This window comes from Asparagus officinalis, chromosome 1, assembly GCF_001876935.1.
Source record: "Asparagus officinalis chromosome 1, Aspof.V1, whole genome shotgun sequence".
Taxonomy (NCBI): domain Eukaryota; kingdom Viridiplantae; phylum Streptophyta; class Magnoliopsida; order Asparagales; family Asparagaceae; genus Asparagus; species Asparagus officinalis.
The window spans coordinates 126,051,015-126,069,285 of record NC_033794.1 but is presented as its reverse complement, the minus strand read 5'-3'; the positions used below and the strand labels follow the sequence as shown (position 1 = coordinate 126,069,285).

Genomic DNA, 18,271 nt, shown 5'->3' with positions numbered 1-18,271 from the left:
AACACTTTTCCCATATATATATATATATATATACACACACATATATATATATATATATATATATATATATATATATATATATATATATATATATATATATATATATATATATATATATATATATATATATATGAGATCTCAGCCTACATTATTTGATAGACTTAAAATAATAAAAAGACAAAACTAAAGATTAATGGTAACTACAATATAATTTTATATGATAAAAGCAATCACATAAGCATGCAAAAATACTAAAAATTTTGCATGAAAATTCATTCTAAAAATTCCTAATTTTACTCAAAAAATTAAGTTATAGTATCAAATTTTCAAAAAATATTATCATTTATTCTTTTTATTTCATGTTTTAATTGAGTCGAGATCAATCTTTCTCCACATTTATCTTTTGATTAGGCAATTCTAAAGTAGCGTTTTCATCATCTATATCAATTGTGATATCAGGTTGATGTTGAATTTTTTTAAATTAATCTCTTTAAATAATGAAGTCCAACACCAAAATCAACCTAATTGTCTTTTGCTCCCCCTCAAAAACCATAAGCCTAATCCATAAAATGAGTTTATACATAATGAAGAACAATAGACAATGTCAAGAGACAAAAAAGAAAAAAGAAGGAATTGAATAAGAATAGCTAGGTTTGTACATGACAAAGAGCAAAAGACAAGATATGAGTCCAGAAATATATTAGGATACACTTGGATCAATTAAATTATATTATTACTCATAATTGATATGCATAAGCGACAAAATGTGTTGACAATCTTAAACTATAAAACAAATTGTATGGGCCCTCTAACATAATTTTTAATGCAAACAACCCCCAAGATTAATTTTGAAAAACTATTGATTTTGTGGAAGAGTAAGAGTGTAAAGAATAAATGTTAAATTATCTAATCTGATTAAAGTAGGATCATATAAGCTAACCACATACATAAAATTTATTTTAACAAAAACTCATATATAAGTATTATAATTGGCATTGAGATCAAAGAACGTGTGGGATTCTCTTTGACTTTTATACAAACAATATCTATTTTGATAATAATAGTATAATTAAACTTTGTGATCTGAAAAGAAATCAAACATACAATATAATTAAATACTTTAAAATAATCTAATCTAATCTAATAAGAAGAAAATAGATGAAAATACTGTGAAAATTGTTACAATTTTATAATTCATAATTATTAAACAATCTAATCTATTCTAATAAGAAGAAAATAACAAAGACACATACTTGTTGAAGGAGATAAAAGTACTGTGAAAGCTATTGTAATTTCTTGATCTGAAAAAGATCAGATATACAATATAATTATTTGTTTTAAAATAATCTAATCTAATCTAATAGCAAAGGCACATGCTTGTAGAAGGGGATAAAAGTACTATAGAAATTATTGTAATTTCTTAGCTTATATATATTGGTATATGATGTTGCATGTGAGAGGATAACAATTATAAATAAAGTTCTGTTTAAATAATAATAGAATAATTAAATTAAATTTGAAACTAACTATGCAGTACTTTGAACTACTTTAATTTTAGTCGGTGAGAGATCGCCACTTTGTGTGTAATTATTAATCATATAGCATGTGAATAATTATTTGCAGATTTACATTATTATTCATGTAGCACGTGAATAATTGTTTACAGTTTGATCATTGATCACATATAAGAGCGAGGGGGTAAATTTGGTATTTAATAAATCATCTAATTTTACAGTTTGATCATTGATCACATATAAGAGCGAGGGGGTAAATTTGGTATTTAATAAATCATCTAATTAACCTAAGCGTATTGTGAACTACTTGAATTTTAGTTGGTGAGAGATCGTCACGTTGTGTGTAATTATTAATCATATAACATGTGAATAAATGTTCTCACTTTGGCATTATTAATCATGTAGCACATGAACAATTATTTGCAATTTGATCATTTATCACATATAAGAGCGAGGGGATAAATTTGGTACTTAATAAATCGTCTAATTTACTTAAGTTGCTCTTTTATTTAGGTTTACATTTTAATTTAAACTACATCCTTATCTTCATACTATGTATATCCAATAAGAATTCATCAATTTATCAAGTTACTCTTACTTAATGGATTAGTATTTAAATTCAAAGGATATTTTTGTCAATTAAAAGATTTTTCGGAACTCGTACTTTTAAAGGGAGTATGATTATAAGATGATAGGGCCAAAGTTGGATGTGGTATTCTTTTTAGTCCAAAAAAAAACTAAAGTTTTTACTAGCTTAAACCTTATCTATAATTATACATAATATAATTTATAGATAATCCTAAATTCACACTGTTTATAGATCTTCAACCCCCCCCCCAACCCACCTTTTCACGTGACAAACATATTTTCAGTATTTAGAAAGTTTCAAGAACATTGCTCGCAAATCGTTGAAGCAAACCTTTTAAATGGGCTTGACTAACAATACTTGGTCCAGATCCAATAAAAATTATTCACTGCTCGTTACCCACAACTTCAAAATTTAGGGCAATAATAATAAGCGAAAATTGCTTGGGGGAACCAAATAAAATTCGGCTATGCATCCCCACCCCTAGCCCAAGAATCATTACTGGAAAACCCTTATACAGAAAAAAATGCAACAAAGCCCCCAAATAGTATACAGACCCATAACCAAAAAAAATCCCCAAATTACCCTTGGCAATTTAAAATTGAAAAAGTCACATCTGTTACCGAAACCCCCAAACCTCCGTCAAAGAGTTTGAAACTCTCCCCCTTCTGGAACCCTCTTCCTCCGCCGCCGACGACAACGCTTCAGCCGTCTCGTTCGTCGACTTCGTGTTCGTCTTCGTCGTCACAATCGAAGACCGCTGCATCCTCGACTTCTTCGACTTCGTGCTCGTCGCCTTCTTCTTTGGCGAACCCTTTAGATCGTCATCCTCGACTTCATCCTCGACTCTTCGACTTCGTCGTCTTCGTCGAAGACCGCCGCCACGACTCGTCTTCTTCGAAACCCGCTCGTCGCCAACTTCGAAACCCTGTTCTTCTGAAATCCATCACCGCTCGTCGTATTCCTCTTCGGCGACTCTCCTTTACTTCGTCGACTCTCGTCCGCCGACAAGGACCCCCCCACCGACGACCGCAAGCTCGTCGACCGCCAGAATCTCTCATCCTCACCGAACCCCACAGTGACGCTGCTGAAAATACAGATGTCGAATTCATCATCTGAATCAGCTACAATAAAGCCTGAGATGTAAGTATCTACCCAATTGTTCACATCTGTTCATTTAATTTGTTTGGCATTGTGAATTTATACGCATTAGAACCCTAAGTTAGTTTTGGCATTGTCAATTCATCATCTCAGACAGTTGATTTAGTATCTGTTGTGTTGTCTTTTACAGTAAACATGATATAAGAATTTGTTGCAATATCCGTGGATATTGTCAATTTATGGATGGCATTGTCCCACAAATGAGGTCTGAACATTGGAGGGCTTATGGATCCTCCAATTTCAAGAACTATGTTAGTTTTGGTATGATTCCATCCGACAAGGCCACCATCACGCTGCTGCTGGATAATGTGGATTTAGGCACGGGGAAGTTTTTCTTCAATGATAGCCAAACCGGGACTAAACAAGCGTACACGTTTGATCTAAATTAGGTGCGCAAACATACTCGGTTTAATGATGAAGGGGAGAAACCCGAAGGCAATCGCGACATGGATAATAGGATATGGACCACATACTTCAGCAACAAGCAACAATCACAATACAAGAGTGGCTGAGGCTACCTTGAGGCCCTATTGGAGAAATTGGTTCGGTCCAAAAAGAAATCCGATGTTTCAGATTTTGTTATGCTTCAAATCCTCTATCAATTGACAATGATATGAACCCCAACCGCGAGAATGAATGCACCGCGTCATATGTTCAAATATGTGGCTCGAGTAGATGCGGTTGATCATTTCCCATGGACGGCAATCATCTATAAGGAATTGTGGGACTCCTTCAAGGCTGTGAAGAAAGCGACGAAGGGGCTGACATATCTTAGCGGCTGCGCTCCCTTGCTATCGGTGAGTTAACTGTGATATTTGAGATTTATATGTTACATTTGCACCTTATCTGTGATCATGACCCTTTATATGCGATATTTGAGATTTATATGTTACATTTGCACCTTATATGTGATCATTACCCTTTATATGTGATATTTGAGATTTATATGTTACATTTGCACCTTATCTGTGATCATTATCCTTTATATGTGATATTTATTGGTATTGTTTAAGTCCGCTATTTATTTGTAGTTTGTATCTAATATTATCTTGTTACACGTGATTATTTCCATTTACATGTGATATATAACACTAATATATGACATGTGATATTTATAGTTAATATGTGTTTATGTGATAAGTGTCTTCTACATGTGATATTGTCTAGTTATATGTGTTCACTGTGACCCATGTGTGATATTTGCCCTGATATGTGATGTTTGTAGTTAATGTGTGATATTATCTGCTGGTATGTGATTATTGCCATTTACATGTGACATTTATATCTAATATGTGATACTTCATTGTTTGAATGTGGCTTTTTTGTAGCTATGGTATTATGAGATATCAAACATTAAGGAGCCGGCGAAAGTAGATGAATCGAAGCCACCAATGACCAATTGGACATTGGAGGGTAAGAAGGTGGGTTCACTGCGGACTACAACAATAACGAAGAAATCGGAGGCCGCAATCCACATCTTACCGGAGCATGACTTGCCGCGGTATGTACATGAGGAGATCAAGCAGAAGTCTACAAAGAGGAAGGCTGAAATGGAGGAGGAAGCTACGGGTAAAAAAGCTTCGAGGAAGAAAAGAGTGGGAAAAGGGGTAAAGTTGATGACTTTATGTGCGATCTTTGTATTTGTGACATTTACTCACTATCAGTTTATTGTTAATGTAGGATGACGCTTATAAAAAGTTGGTGATGCTGAATGAAGCCTATGAGCAAGAACTTGTTGCTCGTGGCGTTGATACGATGGCCATTAAGGCCGAAATTGAGAAAAGATTTGAGGAAGAGAAACAAATCATGCCCAAAAAAGAAGAGGTTATAATTTATTTCCTATTTCAAACGAGGAAAAATACATTCTTAACATGTATGCAGCCTCAAATAGAGAGACAAGATGAGGCGGAGAAAGAAGAAGGGAAGGAAGAGAAAGCAGAGGGAGAAGGTGATCAAGGCCAAGAAGTGGGCATTGAACTTGAGCCTATATGTGACATTTCAGTATTCTGTGTGACTTTTGGGGCTCATATGTGACATTTCAGTATTCTGTGTGACTTTTGGGGCTGTTATGTGACATTTTGGGGCTATTATGTGACTCTTGGTTATTCTGTGTGACTTTTGGGGCCCATATGTGATATTTTAGTATTCTGTGTGACTTTTGGGGCTGTTATGTGACATTTTGGGGCTATTATGTGACTTTTGGTTATTCTGTGTGACTTTTGGGGCCCATATGTGACATTTCAGTATTCTGTGTGACTTTTGGGGCTGTTATGTGATAGTTTTACATTCTCTGTGTTATATTCTTGTTATGTTATATTATATTTCTGGTATTAAGTGTTATGTTATATTTCTACAGGTATGATTGTGGCATACATGCGTATTTTTTCATCAAGACGATTCTCGAGGAAAGGGAGATAATGCAAGTTGAAGCCTTGCACAGGGAGTCACATATGCTACGAGCAGGACTTGCTGCTCAACTCATATGTGAAGGGCGTGAAGGGAAAAAACGGCGGTTGAAATTAGACAGTGATGATCCAGAATATTTTTTGTACTTTGGGGGTAGTGATGTGCCTAAGATTGAGTGGAAGTATTAGACTCTACATTAACTGTGTCATTTGTTTAAACGTGGTGATGTACAGGCTAACCAGTTTACTAGCTGTGTGTGACATTTGTTGGATTGCTGTTGACGACTTTTGGGGCTGTTACGCGATGTTTTAGTATGCCGTGTGACTTTTGAGTCTTGTATGTGACGTTTTTGGTAGGTATGATTGACTTTTGGTACGTTGTGGTATGCTACATTTGTACAGGTCTGTAAATATTCTCCTTATCAGTTACTAGCTGTTTGTAAATTCTTTGTGATCTGTTCTGGAAGATATTAAATACGGACTGGTAATATGTCACGCGAACAGGTGATACACCACATATGGCTGAAATGGACATGTAACAGACAATAGTCACATGTGACGTTTTAGTGTTCTGTGTGACATTTGAGTCTTGTATGTGACACTTTGTTATTTTGTGTGACATTTGGGGCCATCATGTGACTTTTTAGTATGTTCTGTGACTCTTGAATCTTGTGTGTGACGTTTTAGTATGCTCTGTGACTCTTGAGTCTTGTGTGTGACGTTTTAGTTTAGTGTGTGACTTTCACTTCTTGTAGGTGACAATTTTTTATTTTGTGTGACATTTGAGGCGGTTGTGACGTTTTAGTATGCTTTGTGACTTATTAGACTTGTATGTAACATTTTGGTAGGTACGATTGACTTTTGGTATGTTGTGGTATGTTACAATGGTCACGTGATATGCAAACAGGTAATACGTCACATTTTTTGTGGCAAAAGTAACACGAATAGGTAATTTGTCACATACAAGAAACAAATGTCACAACAAAATGGAAAAAGTTACACGTAACAGACAATAGTCACAAAAGCGTTTGCATTCTGCCTAGAAACGTTAATCTTCGATAGGTTCAGTGCACGTGGCTCGGTTATGTCCTTCAGCGTGACATCTTGAGCATCTAATTGCACGTCTACTCTCAGATCTGTTGTTGATACGCCTATTCTTGTTCCTTCCACGTCTCTTTGTCGTCTTTGGGGGAAGAATGCTAATTGTTTCATCTGTGACATCTGGCTTATCGTAATTTGGAACAGGAAAGATGATTGGTTCGTAACTTCTCTTGAAAGCTTCAGTCGTCATGAACCAATCGCAGAACTGGTACACATCTCTATGCATGAAGTTAATAGCGGCACACGTATGTTTACATGGTATTCGCAATATATCCCATGCACGGCATGTGCATGTTTTGTGTCCCAAATCAACTTGTACTGATTTTTGTGATGATACCTCGAAGATTTCAGCTGTAGAATGCGATACTTCAAGAGTGCTTCCCTTGGTGACATTTTCTTGGAGGATTTTTTCCGCTTCAGGACAAAGATAGCTATTCCATTTTGTTGCCATCTCGCGACGAGTATTCATCCTTTCCATAATTTGCACACGAATGTGATCCATCATATCGCAAATGGGAAGTGTTCGCGCCACACGAATCCAACTGTTGAAAGATTCAGCGACATTGGAAGTGATATGCCCATATCTGATTGAAAACAAAAAATCATTACCACAATTTACCGCTATGTGTCACAAATAACTAACAAATGTCACAACTAACAACAAATGATCACAGATAACGGCTATTGGTCACATGTAATGGAGTATTGTCACACGATACAAGTAAAGGTCACACGTAACAGATGAACGACCATATAAAAGCGAAATGTGACATTTAAAGGCTCAATTTCATATAACAGCATAATATAACCAGTAAAGGTAATGATAATTGACGTACCTTATACCAGGAAATACAGAATTGGCCCAATTACTAGGACCATAACTTAGAGCTACTTGGTAAGCTCTTTGATCTGTCATTCGAATCTGACGCAAAACAGCATTAAATTCTCCTTCTGTGTACTTGTATGCAGCAAACTCCAATAATTTTGAAATACGTTGAGCAGCACTTGAGGCAAAACCCATCTCTCTAAGCTTCAATTTATAATTCTCAACAAGATGAAGTACACACCTAGAGTGGTACGCATCTGGAAATATATTTTTCAAAGATTGCTTTATTCCTTTGTCGGCGTCTGACAGAATTACAAGGGGATGGGGTGGATTGTATGGTTCTGTTCGATTGTACAATATATACCGCAATCCTTGAATAAACCAACTCCAATTCGCTTCATTTTCTTGGTCACAAACGGAAAATGCGAGTGGAAATATGCCTTGATTACCATCATAAGCGGTCGCACCTAATAAGATCCCTTTGTAACGATCCTTCAGAAAAGTCCCATCTAGAAAGAGCAACGGCCTACATCCCTTGAGAAACCCCTGTATGCATGCACCATACGACACAAATAAACGTTTGAATCTCCTTTCTTCTTGTTCAATGCTGAAGACACTGTCTGGATTTGTTTCCGTCACCTTCATCTGGTACCTAAAAAGATGGTTAAATCACAAATAACTTGTTAAATACTCAAACGTCACATATAAAGTCAAAATATCACATATAAGGTTTAAATATCACATGTAATACTCAAAAGTCACATAGAAAGTCCAAATATCACATACAAGATCTAACTATCACATGTAATGCTCAAACGTCACATATAAAGTCAAAATATCACATATAACGTTTAAATCTCACATGCAGATGTAGGAACAAGTTGTCACAAATAACTTTGAAATATAACGTTCACGCATCAATAAATAACGAGGACTAACCAGGATAGTAAATCATATGAATGCCTTGCGCAACCAAATATTTCATCTTTTGCTGTCTCTTTAGCACGCCAAGCTTTAGAATAATTAACTCTTAATCCATATTGAGAGTGCAATTCCTTTCTAATGTCAGTTGGGGTTATATATGGACGCCTCTTCATAATTGATTGTAGCATACTCGCAATCCACCTTCTTGATGCTCTGAAGTGACCAGCTGTGCTGTTATGTTGTCCACATGTATGTTGAGGAACAAATTTCTTTATAGCAAATGTCGACACATGGCTCAATGGTGAAGCGAAAAACAACCACGGGCAGTTTGTTTCTTCTCTAAACATGCAACTAGCACGAATACGTTTTGGCTCATTGTTAACATATTTGAAAGCGAACTTCTTAGCTATAGAGTAGTATATAAGAGCCATTCTAACTTCTTTTGCACTTTCAAATTGCTGCCCTTTTCCAGTAATTGCCTCGTTCCACCATGCTGGGATCCGTGACGAGTCACTTACTACGTCGTTCATACTATACACATGCTCTCCTTGAGGGTTGTCATTTGGGATCCTCTCTGATTCCTCGATTGTGATACTCTCATAAGGTTGCTCAATATGCTCTGATGACTGTGAGCTTACATTAGGAACACTGCAGGTTTAATGTAAAGGTCACATATAAGTCACATGTGATACTTACCAGTAAAGTCACATATAAGACTCAAATGTCACAAATAAAGACAATATATCACAAATAAGGTCCAAATGTCACGTGGTATGTCTTCAGGTCACATATATAATAGAAGGGAAAATAGAATATGTCACGTGTATCCAGAACATGAAAATATACTTTTGAATACTTACTTAAGCTCTGTTTCTGACCCTATGGCATGGGTGGGTCCTTCATCTCTTTCAGTAACAGTCATGGTCAACGTATTTAACCCCATTGAACGATGATAACCTATCATATTGAGAATATCTTCATCTTTTGAAAGCTCAAACGAGACATTGGGAAACTTCTCGATAGAGTAACTTATCAACAAACTTTCGAACCGTACTCTAAAATTCTCTGTGGCTTTCATCTTCAATTCAGCTAAACTTGTTGCTGAATTGACTTTAATAAGGGTTGCGTTACTGTTAAATGAAATCACACACATTAAAGAATCTTCCATTTTGGTTGTTGAAAAAGTTAAGAAGAAAAAGTTCAGAATATAAATGATTGTTGAAGGTTGTTGAAGATTTTAGCAGTAGATCAAAAGAGAGAAGAGTATATATGAGGAATGCAATATTTTGGAGGGAACCGTGTACATTTTCCCCTCCAATTCTACCTCTTCCCTGCATAAAACCCCCCAGCTCACTGATTTGACAACCACTACTTCATGATGGGTTGCTTGGCTGGCGAATAAGACAAAACCCAAGTTCTTCAAATCACAGCCGCTTTCAGCGCTGTTACCCAAATCGAAAATGAGAGTAGAAAGAGCAAAATGGGTAATGCTGGAAAATACACTATAAAGTAGAGAAACACTGTTGGGTTTGGGGTGAGATAGCATGAATACTTGGATCAAGGTGCCCCCAAGTGTTTGACTCTAGTTGGAGGGTGGGGATGCATAGCCGAATTTTATTTGGTTCCCCCAAGCAATTTTCCCTAATAATAATGAAAATGTGGAAATGTTCCTATAATAGTCAGGTATTAGTTTATAATAATAATTTTTAGTCAAATTGATTGAAAATTATTTTTTCTCACGACACTCAATTTTTAGTAATGGATTGGAGATGAAATAGTGATTTTGTGTAAAAACTATACCAACTTGGTGTAAAAACTACACCATTTTAGCTTTTTGGGTTGGAGATGCTCTTATGCTACAAGTGCAATGTATGGAAAAGAAGAAAACTATATATCATATTATAAACGTTAAACCGATGTTAACAACAACAACAACAAAAAAAACGCAAATAGTAAATAATTGTTCAAACAACTTCAAGTTGGTGCGAGTGAAACATGAACCGTTGCTGACGTTACAACGTTACAAATATCACCAACTGTCAAGATGGGGATTATAACTTCCTTGCTCCTCAGCCTCAGGAGTCCTCTTATCTGCCACGTAGGATCCCGGTGGGCCCGTGGACAGCGGCTCTTTGGGCACCAGCGTTCTCACAGCGGGTTCCTATCCTATCTCTTTATCTCCGGCCCGTTACGAGCACAAAGTGTCCGCTCTCTCCCTCTTAAAACTTGGAGAGAGGGGGAAAAAGAACTTCATAGTTAAGCTAAGTACAAGAGAAGAGAGAGAAAGTGAAGCATAGTTAAGGTAAACTTCGCTCTATATTTTTGTCTTTGTATTTGAAATTCAAACTCCTTTATTCTCAACTTAATTACTTGTGTTTCCAACTTAACTTCATTCTCCACTTGATTGCTAGCAACTATTTATTTAGTGGTACAATTAGAAACTTCAGAAAGATGGTAGTGGTATGTGAGTATTTTTCCATAATGATATCAAGACAAATTTTGAAAATCGATCCATTTACAAAAAAAAGGCAAAAGTCGACCCATTTACAACATAAAATCGACTCAGACAAAACTTCACGGACTTGAAGTCATGTGAAGTTGCATAAGTTTTTTGGTCAAAATCGACCCAGTTTCAGCCAGATGGCTAAAACTGAGTCGATTTTGACAAATATGTTGTAAATGGGTCGTTTTTTGTAATTTTTTTTATAAATGGGTCGATTTTCAAAATTTGTCCATGATATCATCATGTAAATTTGCTTTTTGTTTTTTTATTGAAATGGTCTAATTCTGTCGAAATTTTCAGTTGATGTTGAATTACTTGTTTGTTATGAAATTTTGGTTGAAATTACTTTTACAGATGTTAAGATACACAAAAGATTACTAGATATCTACACTGAATATGATATGATTACGATACGAATATATAATGTAAATATCTGGATTCATATCAAAAATATTCAGACTCTGTTTTGACCATTAGATTAATAGATTAGAGGTTAATTTTGATGATGCATAAATCTAATCTTAGCTTTGTATCATATGAGCTACGTACAATTTTCACAATCTTATCTTTCTTTTTTCCCTATCCGCTTTGTATCCTCATATTTTCTTTTATTTTATTCACATGCTTATCTTATTTTGACAGATATCAATATGAAGCCTTTTTACTCATCTGGCTTTTTCATATCCTTTTGTGTAGATCAGTATATATTTTCTCTTATTTTACTTGTATTTGTATCATCCTTACCAGATTCGTTTGCACCCAAGTTAGGGATTTTATGAAACATTATCATAAACTATTTTTGTTCAGAATATCACAAAAATCTTAAACATCAAACTATTGGGTTTTATAGAGTGTGCAGACTTAAAATAACTAAATTCCATTCAAAAGTCAGGCGCTAATCCATTTCGAACCCAACCCAATTGCATCTTTAATGTTTGCCCATCCTATCCAATTTCCTTCAAAAGCAGCCCATGGTATGATTCTCTCTCATTTTTTTTTCTAGATTTCTCAATTATTTTGCTCTAATTAATCCCTTCCCTAAAGTTAAAACATGTTTTTGTTGCATTTGTTCACTGTTCATGCACTTTATGCGATTGGGTGTTCAATCTACCCAAGGACAGATCTCTCAAATGTTTTGTAATTGATCAAAACCATCATGATATTTTGTCCTAATTTTGCATGCTTCAATAATTTATCCGTTTTTTTTTTTGAGAAAATCGAAACCTTTGTGTCCCTCCATGGTGCTCACTGACGTGTCATTGACGTTGCACACAGCTGATGGCTTGGATGTGTACCACGTTAACAACACCATAAAAGGGACATGCCAGCTCACATTATTAGCCATTTTGATGAATATGACAGTGTTCTTTCTTCGTGTGTTATCAGTGATGTGAGCTTTGAATTCCCGTTTACCTTTTGTGATTCTCGCAGGAAACCGCGATTAGGAGAGAGGATGGACTACGTATATGGGCCGGGGAGGAACCACCTTTTTGTTCCCGGGCCGGTGAACATCCCGGAGCCCGTGCTGAGGGCGATGAACCGGAACAACGAGGACTACCGATCCCCAGCCGTGCCTGCACTCACCAAGACTCTTCTTGAGGATGTCAAGAAGATCTTCAAGACTACAAGCGGGACCCCTTTCCTCATCCCCACCACAGGTACTCCTATCTCAGAAAGGAAGAAAAATAATTTTTTTTTCGTCGAGTATATACAATGTTGGTTAAGTTGAAGAGTTCTTTGAATCCTTGGTATGCGTCTATGTGTTTGAATCTTTGTAGTTTAACATGATCATGTGATGCCTTGATCACCTAGGTACTGGGGCATGGGAAAGTGCACTTACAAATACGCTATCACCCGGTGACAGGATTGTATCTTTTCTGATCGGGCAGTTCAGTCTCCTATGGATCGATCAACAACAGCGCCTGAAATTCAACGTCGATGTTGTTGAAAGTGACTGGGGGCAGGGGGCCAATCTCGATGTTTTGGCCTCGAAGTTGGCAGAAGATAGGAGCCATACCATCAAGGCCATTTGCATAGTGCACAATGAGACTGCAACCGGAGTCACCAATGATTTGTCAGCTGTAAGGAAATTGCTCGGTAAGCAATACAATTCTTTTTTTTTTTAACCAAACCAAATCATCATGTAATGAATACACACGCTAAATTTACATGGTTTACCAAATAATCAGTACAGGTTCAGGGATTAGTTGCGCAAGTGATTTCTTGAAGGGATAAGTATTCTTACTGCTTTTGAAGCCACTCTCCTTGCTCATAGATAAAAAAAAATTACGGTGGAGTTTGAAATGATTTGTATATTATGTAGCATACCGGCAAGTTCTAACCACTCCTTTTCATGTTATGATCAAAGGGGAACTTCGTAAATTTAACGAGCTTGACCTACAACTACAACCATTTAAGCTTATAAAGACTTGCACAACCTCAAGCCAGACTGCCATACCTTCCAATATTTGAATTACTACTTCAAATTCTGACTAATGGTTTCATATCATATTACTTTTAAATGGTTTTTCCAGAAAGTTTTACTTATCAAATTAGTATATAAGGTGAAGGGTTCACTTGTGAAACTCTGTTCTTCAACTGATTTATTCTCTACTCTTTTAAACCAGCTAGTAAAGTATATTGTAACAATCAGATGTCTAATTCTCTGTCGATAACTTTTGCAGATGATTATGGCCACCCAGCATTAATACTCGTGGACGGAGTGTCTTCAATATGTGCACTTGACTTCCGTATGGATGAATGGGGTATTGATGTAGCTCTAACCGGTTCGCAAAAGGCTCTTTCGTTGCCTACAGGAATGGGAATTGTTTGTGCTAGCCCGAAAGCTCTTGAAGCTTCTAAGACTGCAAAATCCGTGAGAGTGTTCTTCGATTGGAACGACTACCTGAAATTCTATAAAATGGGGAGTTATTGGCCTTACACCCCTTCGATCCAGCTGCTCTATGGGCTCAGAGCTGCATTAGACCTTCTGTTTGAGGAAGGGCTTGATAATGTAATCGCAAGGCATGCTCGTTTGGGGAAAGCTACAAGGTGAGCTCATTCTTGGTATGGATGTTTGTATTGCAGGTTGATACCCTTCTTATGTAGTTGATGCAAATCCTGTTGGTTAACATGTCGTGTCACGTGGGTAAGTAACCAAATTGACATTTCTAAAAAGATCCTGTTTACGATAAGTTTTTTTTTTCACCGGAAACATAATAGTATTAATATCATAATTAATACCATTCTGGTCTGGTTTTTCTATATTAAAAAAAATACCAATCTGATACTTTTTCCTATACAAAACTATACCAAATTGACGTTAAATGTCGATATTAATACCATGATATTGCCCATGAAAGAAAAAATATCATATCGTAAACATGGTCCTACTACATGTTAATTTAGCCTGTCATCAGGCCATGATTGTAATAGGGGTTAATTCTAGCATTATATCAGTAGAAAAAACTAGTTCATCCACTTTATTTAACTTGGAATGCCGACTTTACTGCACTAGTGTACATCATGTCCAATCTTGATATGTCTGAATCTCGTACATTTTACAACACGACATTGATGGATCAGATCATCAATGCATTAACTCTCCATGCCTCAGAACATTCTTGCACATCTTGTGCAAATTTTTGGAAACGATTCAAAGGCCAGAATCATATAAACGTCACACTTTTTTTTACCCTCTAAATACACATAAAAATATATGTAAACAGATATTTCACGATTTTGGAATCATTTTAAGATACATATATATATATATATATATATATATATTTGTTGCATGTTGTTGAAATCACAGGCTTGCTGTTGAAGCATGGGGCTTGAAGAACTGCACACAAAAGGAGGAATGGTTTAGTGACACAGTGACTGCAGTGGTTGTTCCACCTTATATCGATAGTGCCGAAGTTGTAAGAAGGGCATGGAAGAGATACAACTTGAGCTTGGGGCTGGGGCTTAACAAAGTGGNGGGAAAGTGTTCAGAATAGGCCATCTTGGTAACCTAAATGAGGTATGTCGTACTTTTTCCCTTCGTAATTTGCTACAAAAATTCACAGGACATAAATATTTGTGTGCTTCAATGAGCTCTTATCTTTCATATAAATTATCAGTTTATTCTAAATGGAATGGGTATATGTAGATGCAGGAGGTTGTTTTGTATGGTTTAACTATGTGTAGACATTGATGGAATAGGGTTTACATAGAAGAGGGGGTCCCTTTTATTTATAGGTAACATATAATATGGTAATATTTGCTGAAGTCTTGTGTTATACAAAACTTGCAGAATTTTGCACAAAACAACCCTGAACTTTAAATCAAAGAAAACCCACTTGAACTTTCAAAATTTATTGTAAAATCTCATAAAGGAGTTACCAGGTTGAGTAAAAAATCTAAAAATGTGATCGGATTGTTGCGTTGCTTTCTCACAGATGATTAATGTTCGTCATTCATATCTTTCATCATAAACTTTGATTTATCATGATCTAAACTTATTACTCTACTGGCTAATACCATTTATGAGATTTCCAATGGTTCAGGGTAGTTTTTCTCTGAGATAAGTTTCAGGGTTTTTTTGTAACTTATAAAGAAATCAATTAATCGAAAGTTTACAATTAAATTGACTTATTTCAGGCCGTATAGATAATTTCTGTGCGAAACTGTTAAAGGCGCTAAAACCCTTGACATTGATATTAATAAAAACAATAATTCACAAGTGTGAGCATTAGTAATTAGAAACTTGCTTATGTTTGGTATTGGATCAAAAACTCATTTTATGCAATGACTAGGAATCTAACCACCCCTTTTCTCTTTAAATTTACAGCTGCAATTGCTTGGCTGCCTCAGTGGAGTGGAGATGATACTCAAGGATGTAGGATACCCTGTAAAGCTTGGGAGTGGAGTAGCTGCAGCTGCTGCTTATCTTCAGAACAACATCCCTATGATCCCATCTAGGATTTAAGCTAGCTTTCTGTCTGTTACTTGGACCCCCTGTAAGAAAACTTATATACACGCCATACTCTACGCAGAACTTGATTTATGTACTAAGGTTTATAATTGATACTTTATCTTTTGTTATTAGTTGCTGTTTTCTACAGTTGTTTTCCTCTGTTTCCCATGTAAAAGAGCTTGCATTTATATAAATCATAACTAGATGTTTGTTTATACACATTACTACTGATGTATTGTAAATAAAAAAAGAATGTAAGTGATTCGTATGTACACTAATCAAATAGGATTGTCGTTGAAATTTGCTTCGTTTGTGATTCCGGTTGGGATTAGGCATAAGAGGTCTTTCACCCAACATGACTCTAATTAGTTTATTTGCCTTAATTCCTAACATTTATCTTTAAATAAATATATATACGTGCCTGCTTGCATAACATCTTATACTTAGTTCTAGTTAGGTTGCTTGGCTGTTGGAGGTTTTCCATAATGGACAGGGGACTTTATATTGTGTAAGCGTCTGATTTTGTATATATGTATTATCTATGTCCATATGCATGTTGTGTATGTATATGTGCATATGTCAGTTATGTATGTGTGTATATATTGTGCATGCATGTCATTTATGTATGTATATATCTTGTGCATTTTGTGTGCGTGATGTGCATGTATTATGGTGCGTGTGTGCATGTTTATATGTGTGCACCCACATGTGCACGCACACAGGGTTGATGGTTATGAGATAGCATCTCATTTTGCTGAAATGAGCTAGCAAGAGATAAAGGGTGGTGAGAAGGTCACCCATCCAGTGTGACTAACAGTTAGTAACTCGGGGGGAGAAGGTAGAAAAAGGACAGCAAGAGAGATCGTGGGGGAGAATAAGCTTAATGATGGCAGGTTGCCCTCATGTGAGCTACTTACGATTCCCTAGCTCCATCTTATACTTTCACTTCTGTGGCAAGGATGAGCTGAGCTGGGGTGATGATGGCCGAACTCGAGTGATTGGTGAGCTGCCGTTCTATCTGAATTGGAGCCTGATTTCTCTTGGCCTGTTTACTTCAGCCTTTCTCAGAGGTCGGGCTTTTTGGCACGACGATACCTAATAGCTGCTCAGGAGGTGACCCTTTATTTTAGCTCATAATTCACATTACTCAGATAATTTTTGTCTTGGAATTGAAGCAGTAGGAGAAAGTAAACGGGAGAGGAAAAAAAAAAGAGTGCGCGGAGATTAACTTGGAACTGAGGATACAAGAATAAAAATAGTAAAAAGATGAAAAATAACATGATTAGATGGGGCATACAAACACAGATCACACATATATAAGACCTTTTATAACTTCAATCAAGAGAAGCTTGCGCAATTTTCGCTTATTAGCGAGTATGGTCGATAATTTTTTGGAAAAATTCTAAAAATAAACCACATTTGCTAAATATTTAGCAAAATCGACCATTTTGCTAAATATTTAGTAAAATCGACCTCTTTTTGGCCTGTTGGCCAAAAAGAGGTCGATTTTCAAAAACTTGGCCTGAAAACATACGGGACTATTAGTCCCGTATGTTTTCAATACACTAATTAGGGATTAGAAAACATACGGGACTAGTAGCCTCGTATGTTTTCTGTGAGCTTCTCGTGACTCACCAAAATGTATGGGACTAGTAGTCCCGTACATTTTGCAGAGCCACGAGAACCATTTATACGGGACTACTAGTCCCGTATAAATGTCGACATATATATACCATCTGCCCTAAATTTCGCTATTCCCCTTAGAATCTCAATCTCTCTCCGCCTTCTCTCTCCACCTTCACTCCCAAACCCATCTCAATCTCTTCACCCTCACTCCCAAACCCATCTCAATCCCTCCCAAACCCATTGAAATCTCTCCAAAACCCGAATTTCAAACCCAATCTCCATCTCTCCCAAACCCTAATTCCACACACAAACGCAATCTCCATCTCTCCCAAACCAATCTCCATCTCTCCCAAACCCAATCTCTCTCTCCCAAAGCCAACTCACCCCCTCCTCCCTCAAATCTGACGCCGAGCTTGATCTCCGACGCCAACGAAATCCGATTTCGACAAGGATTTTCAGGCCAAGTTTTTGAAAATCGACCTCTTTTTGGCCAACAGGCCAAAAAGAGGTCGATTTTGCTAAATATTTAGCAAAATGGTCGATTTTGCTAAATATTTAGCAAATGTGGTCTATTTTCAGAATTTTTCCTAATTTTTTTGCATAAAAAGATGACAATTTCTGGATTAAAAAAAAAGACAGACTACAGAACAGGCATAGGTACATTA

The 18,271-nt window shown here is 36.3% G+C and overlaps 2 protein-coding genes across 2 annotated transcripts; one reads left to right on the top strand and one right to left on the bottom strand.

Annotated features, from left to right (window-relative positions):
• On the bottom strand, nucleotides 6,715-9,439 carry LOC109841367. Its single transcript, XM_020410308.1, has 4 exons — nucleotides 9,378-9,439; nucleotides 8,533-9,165; nucleotides 7,604-8,245; nucleotides 6,715-7,351 (listed from the first exon to the last, which is right to left on the bottom strand). The coding sequence occupies exons 1-4, from the start codon at nucleotides 9,437-9,439 to the stop codon at nucleotides 6,715-6,717; spliced, it is 1,974 nt and encodes a 657-aa protein (XP_020265897.1).
• On the top strand, nucleotides 10,668-16,197 carry LOC109834444 (serine--glyoxylate aminotransferase-like). The gene is given in 7 exon segments (XM_020402498.1): nucleotides 10,668-10,819; nucleotides 12,452-12,678; nucleotides 12,833-13,117; nucleotides 13,705-14,071; nucleotides 14,835-14,998; nucleotides 15,001-15,044; nucleotides 15,855-16,197. Coding segments are annotated over 6 exon segments (1,203 nt in total). The 5' UTR covers nucleotides 10,668-10,819; nucleotides 12,452-12,473; the 3' UTR covers nucleotides 15,993-16,197.

What these genes read in the sequence shown, in the direction of transcription:
- LOC109841367 (XM_020410308.1), bottom strand. Translation starts at nt 9,439, where the DNA reads ATGACTGTTACTGAAAGAGATGAAGGACCCACCCATGCCATAGGGTCA. An exon ending in GGGTCAGAAACAGAGCTTAA is followed by an intron (nt 9,166 to 9,377) that starts GTAAGTATTCAA and finishes TTAAACCTGCAG; the next exon opens with TGTTCCTAATGTAAGCTCAC. An exon ending in TCTGTATTTCCTGGTATAAG is followed by an intron (nt 7,352 to 7,603) that starts GTACGTCAATTA and finishes GTTTTCAATCAG; the next exon opens with ATATGGGCATATCACTTCCA.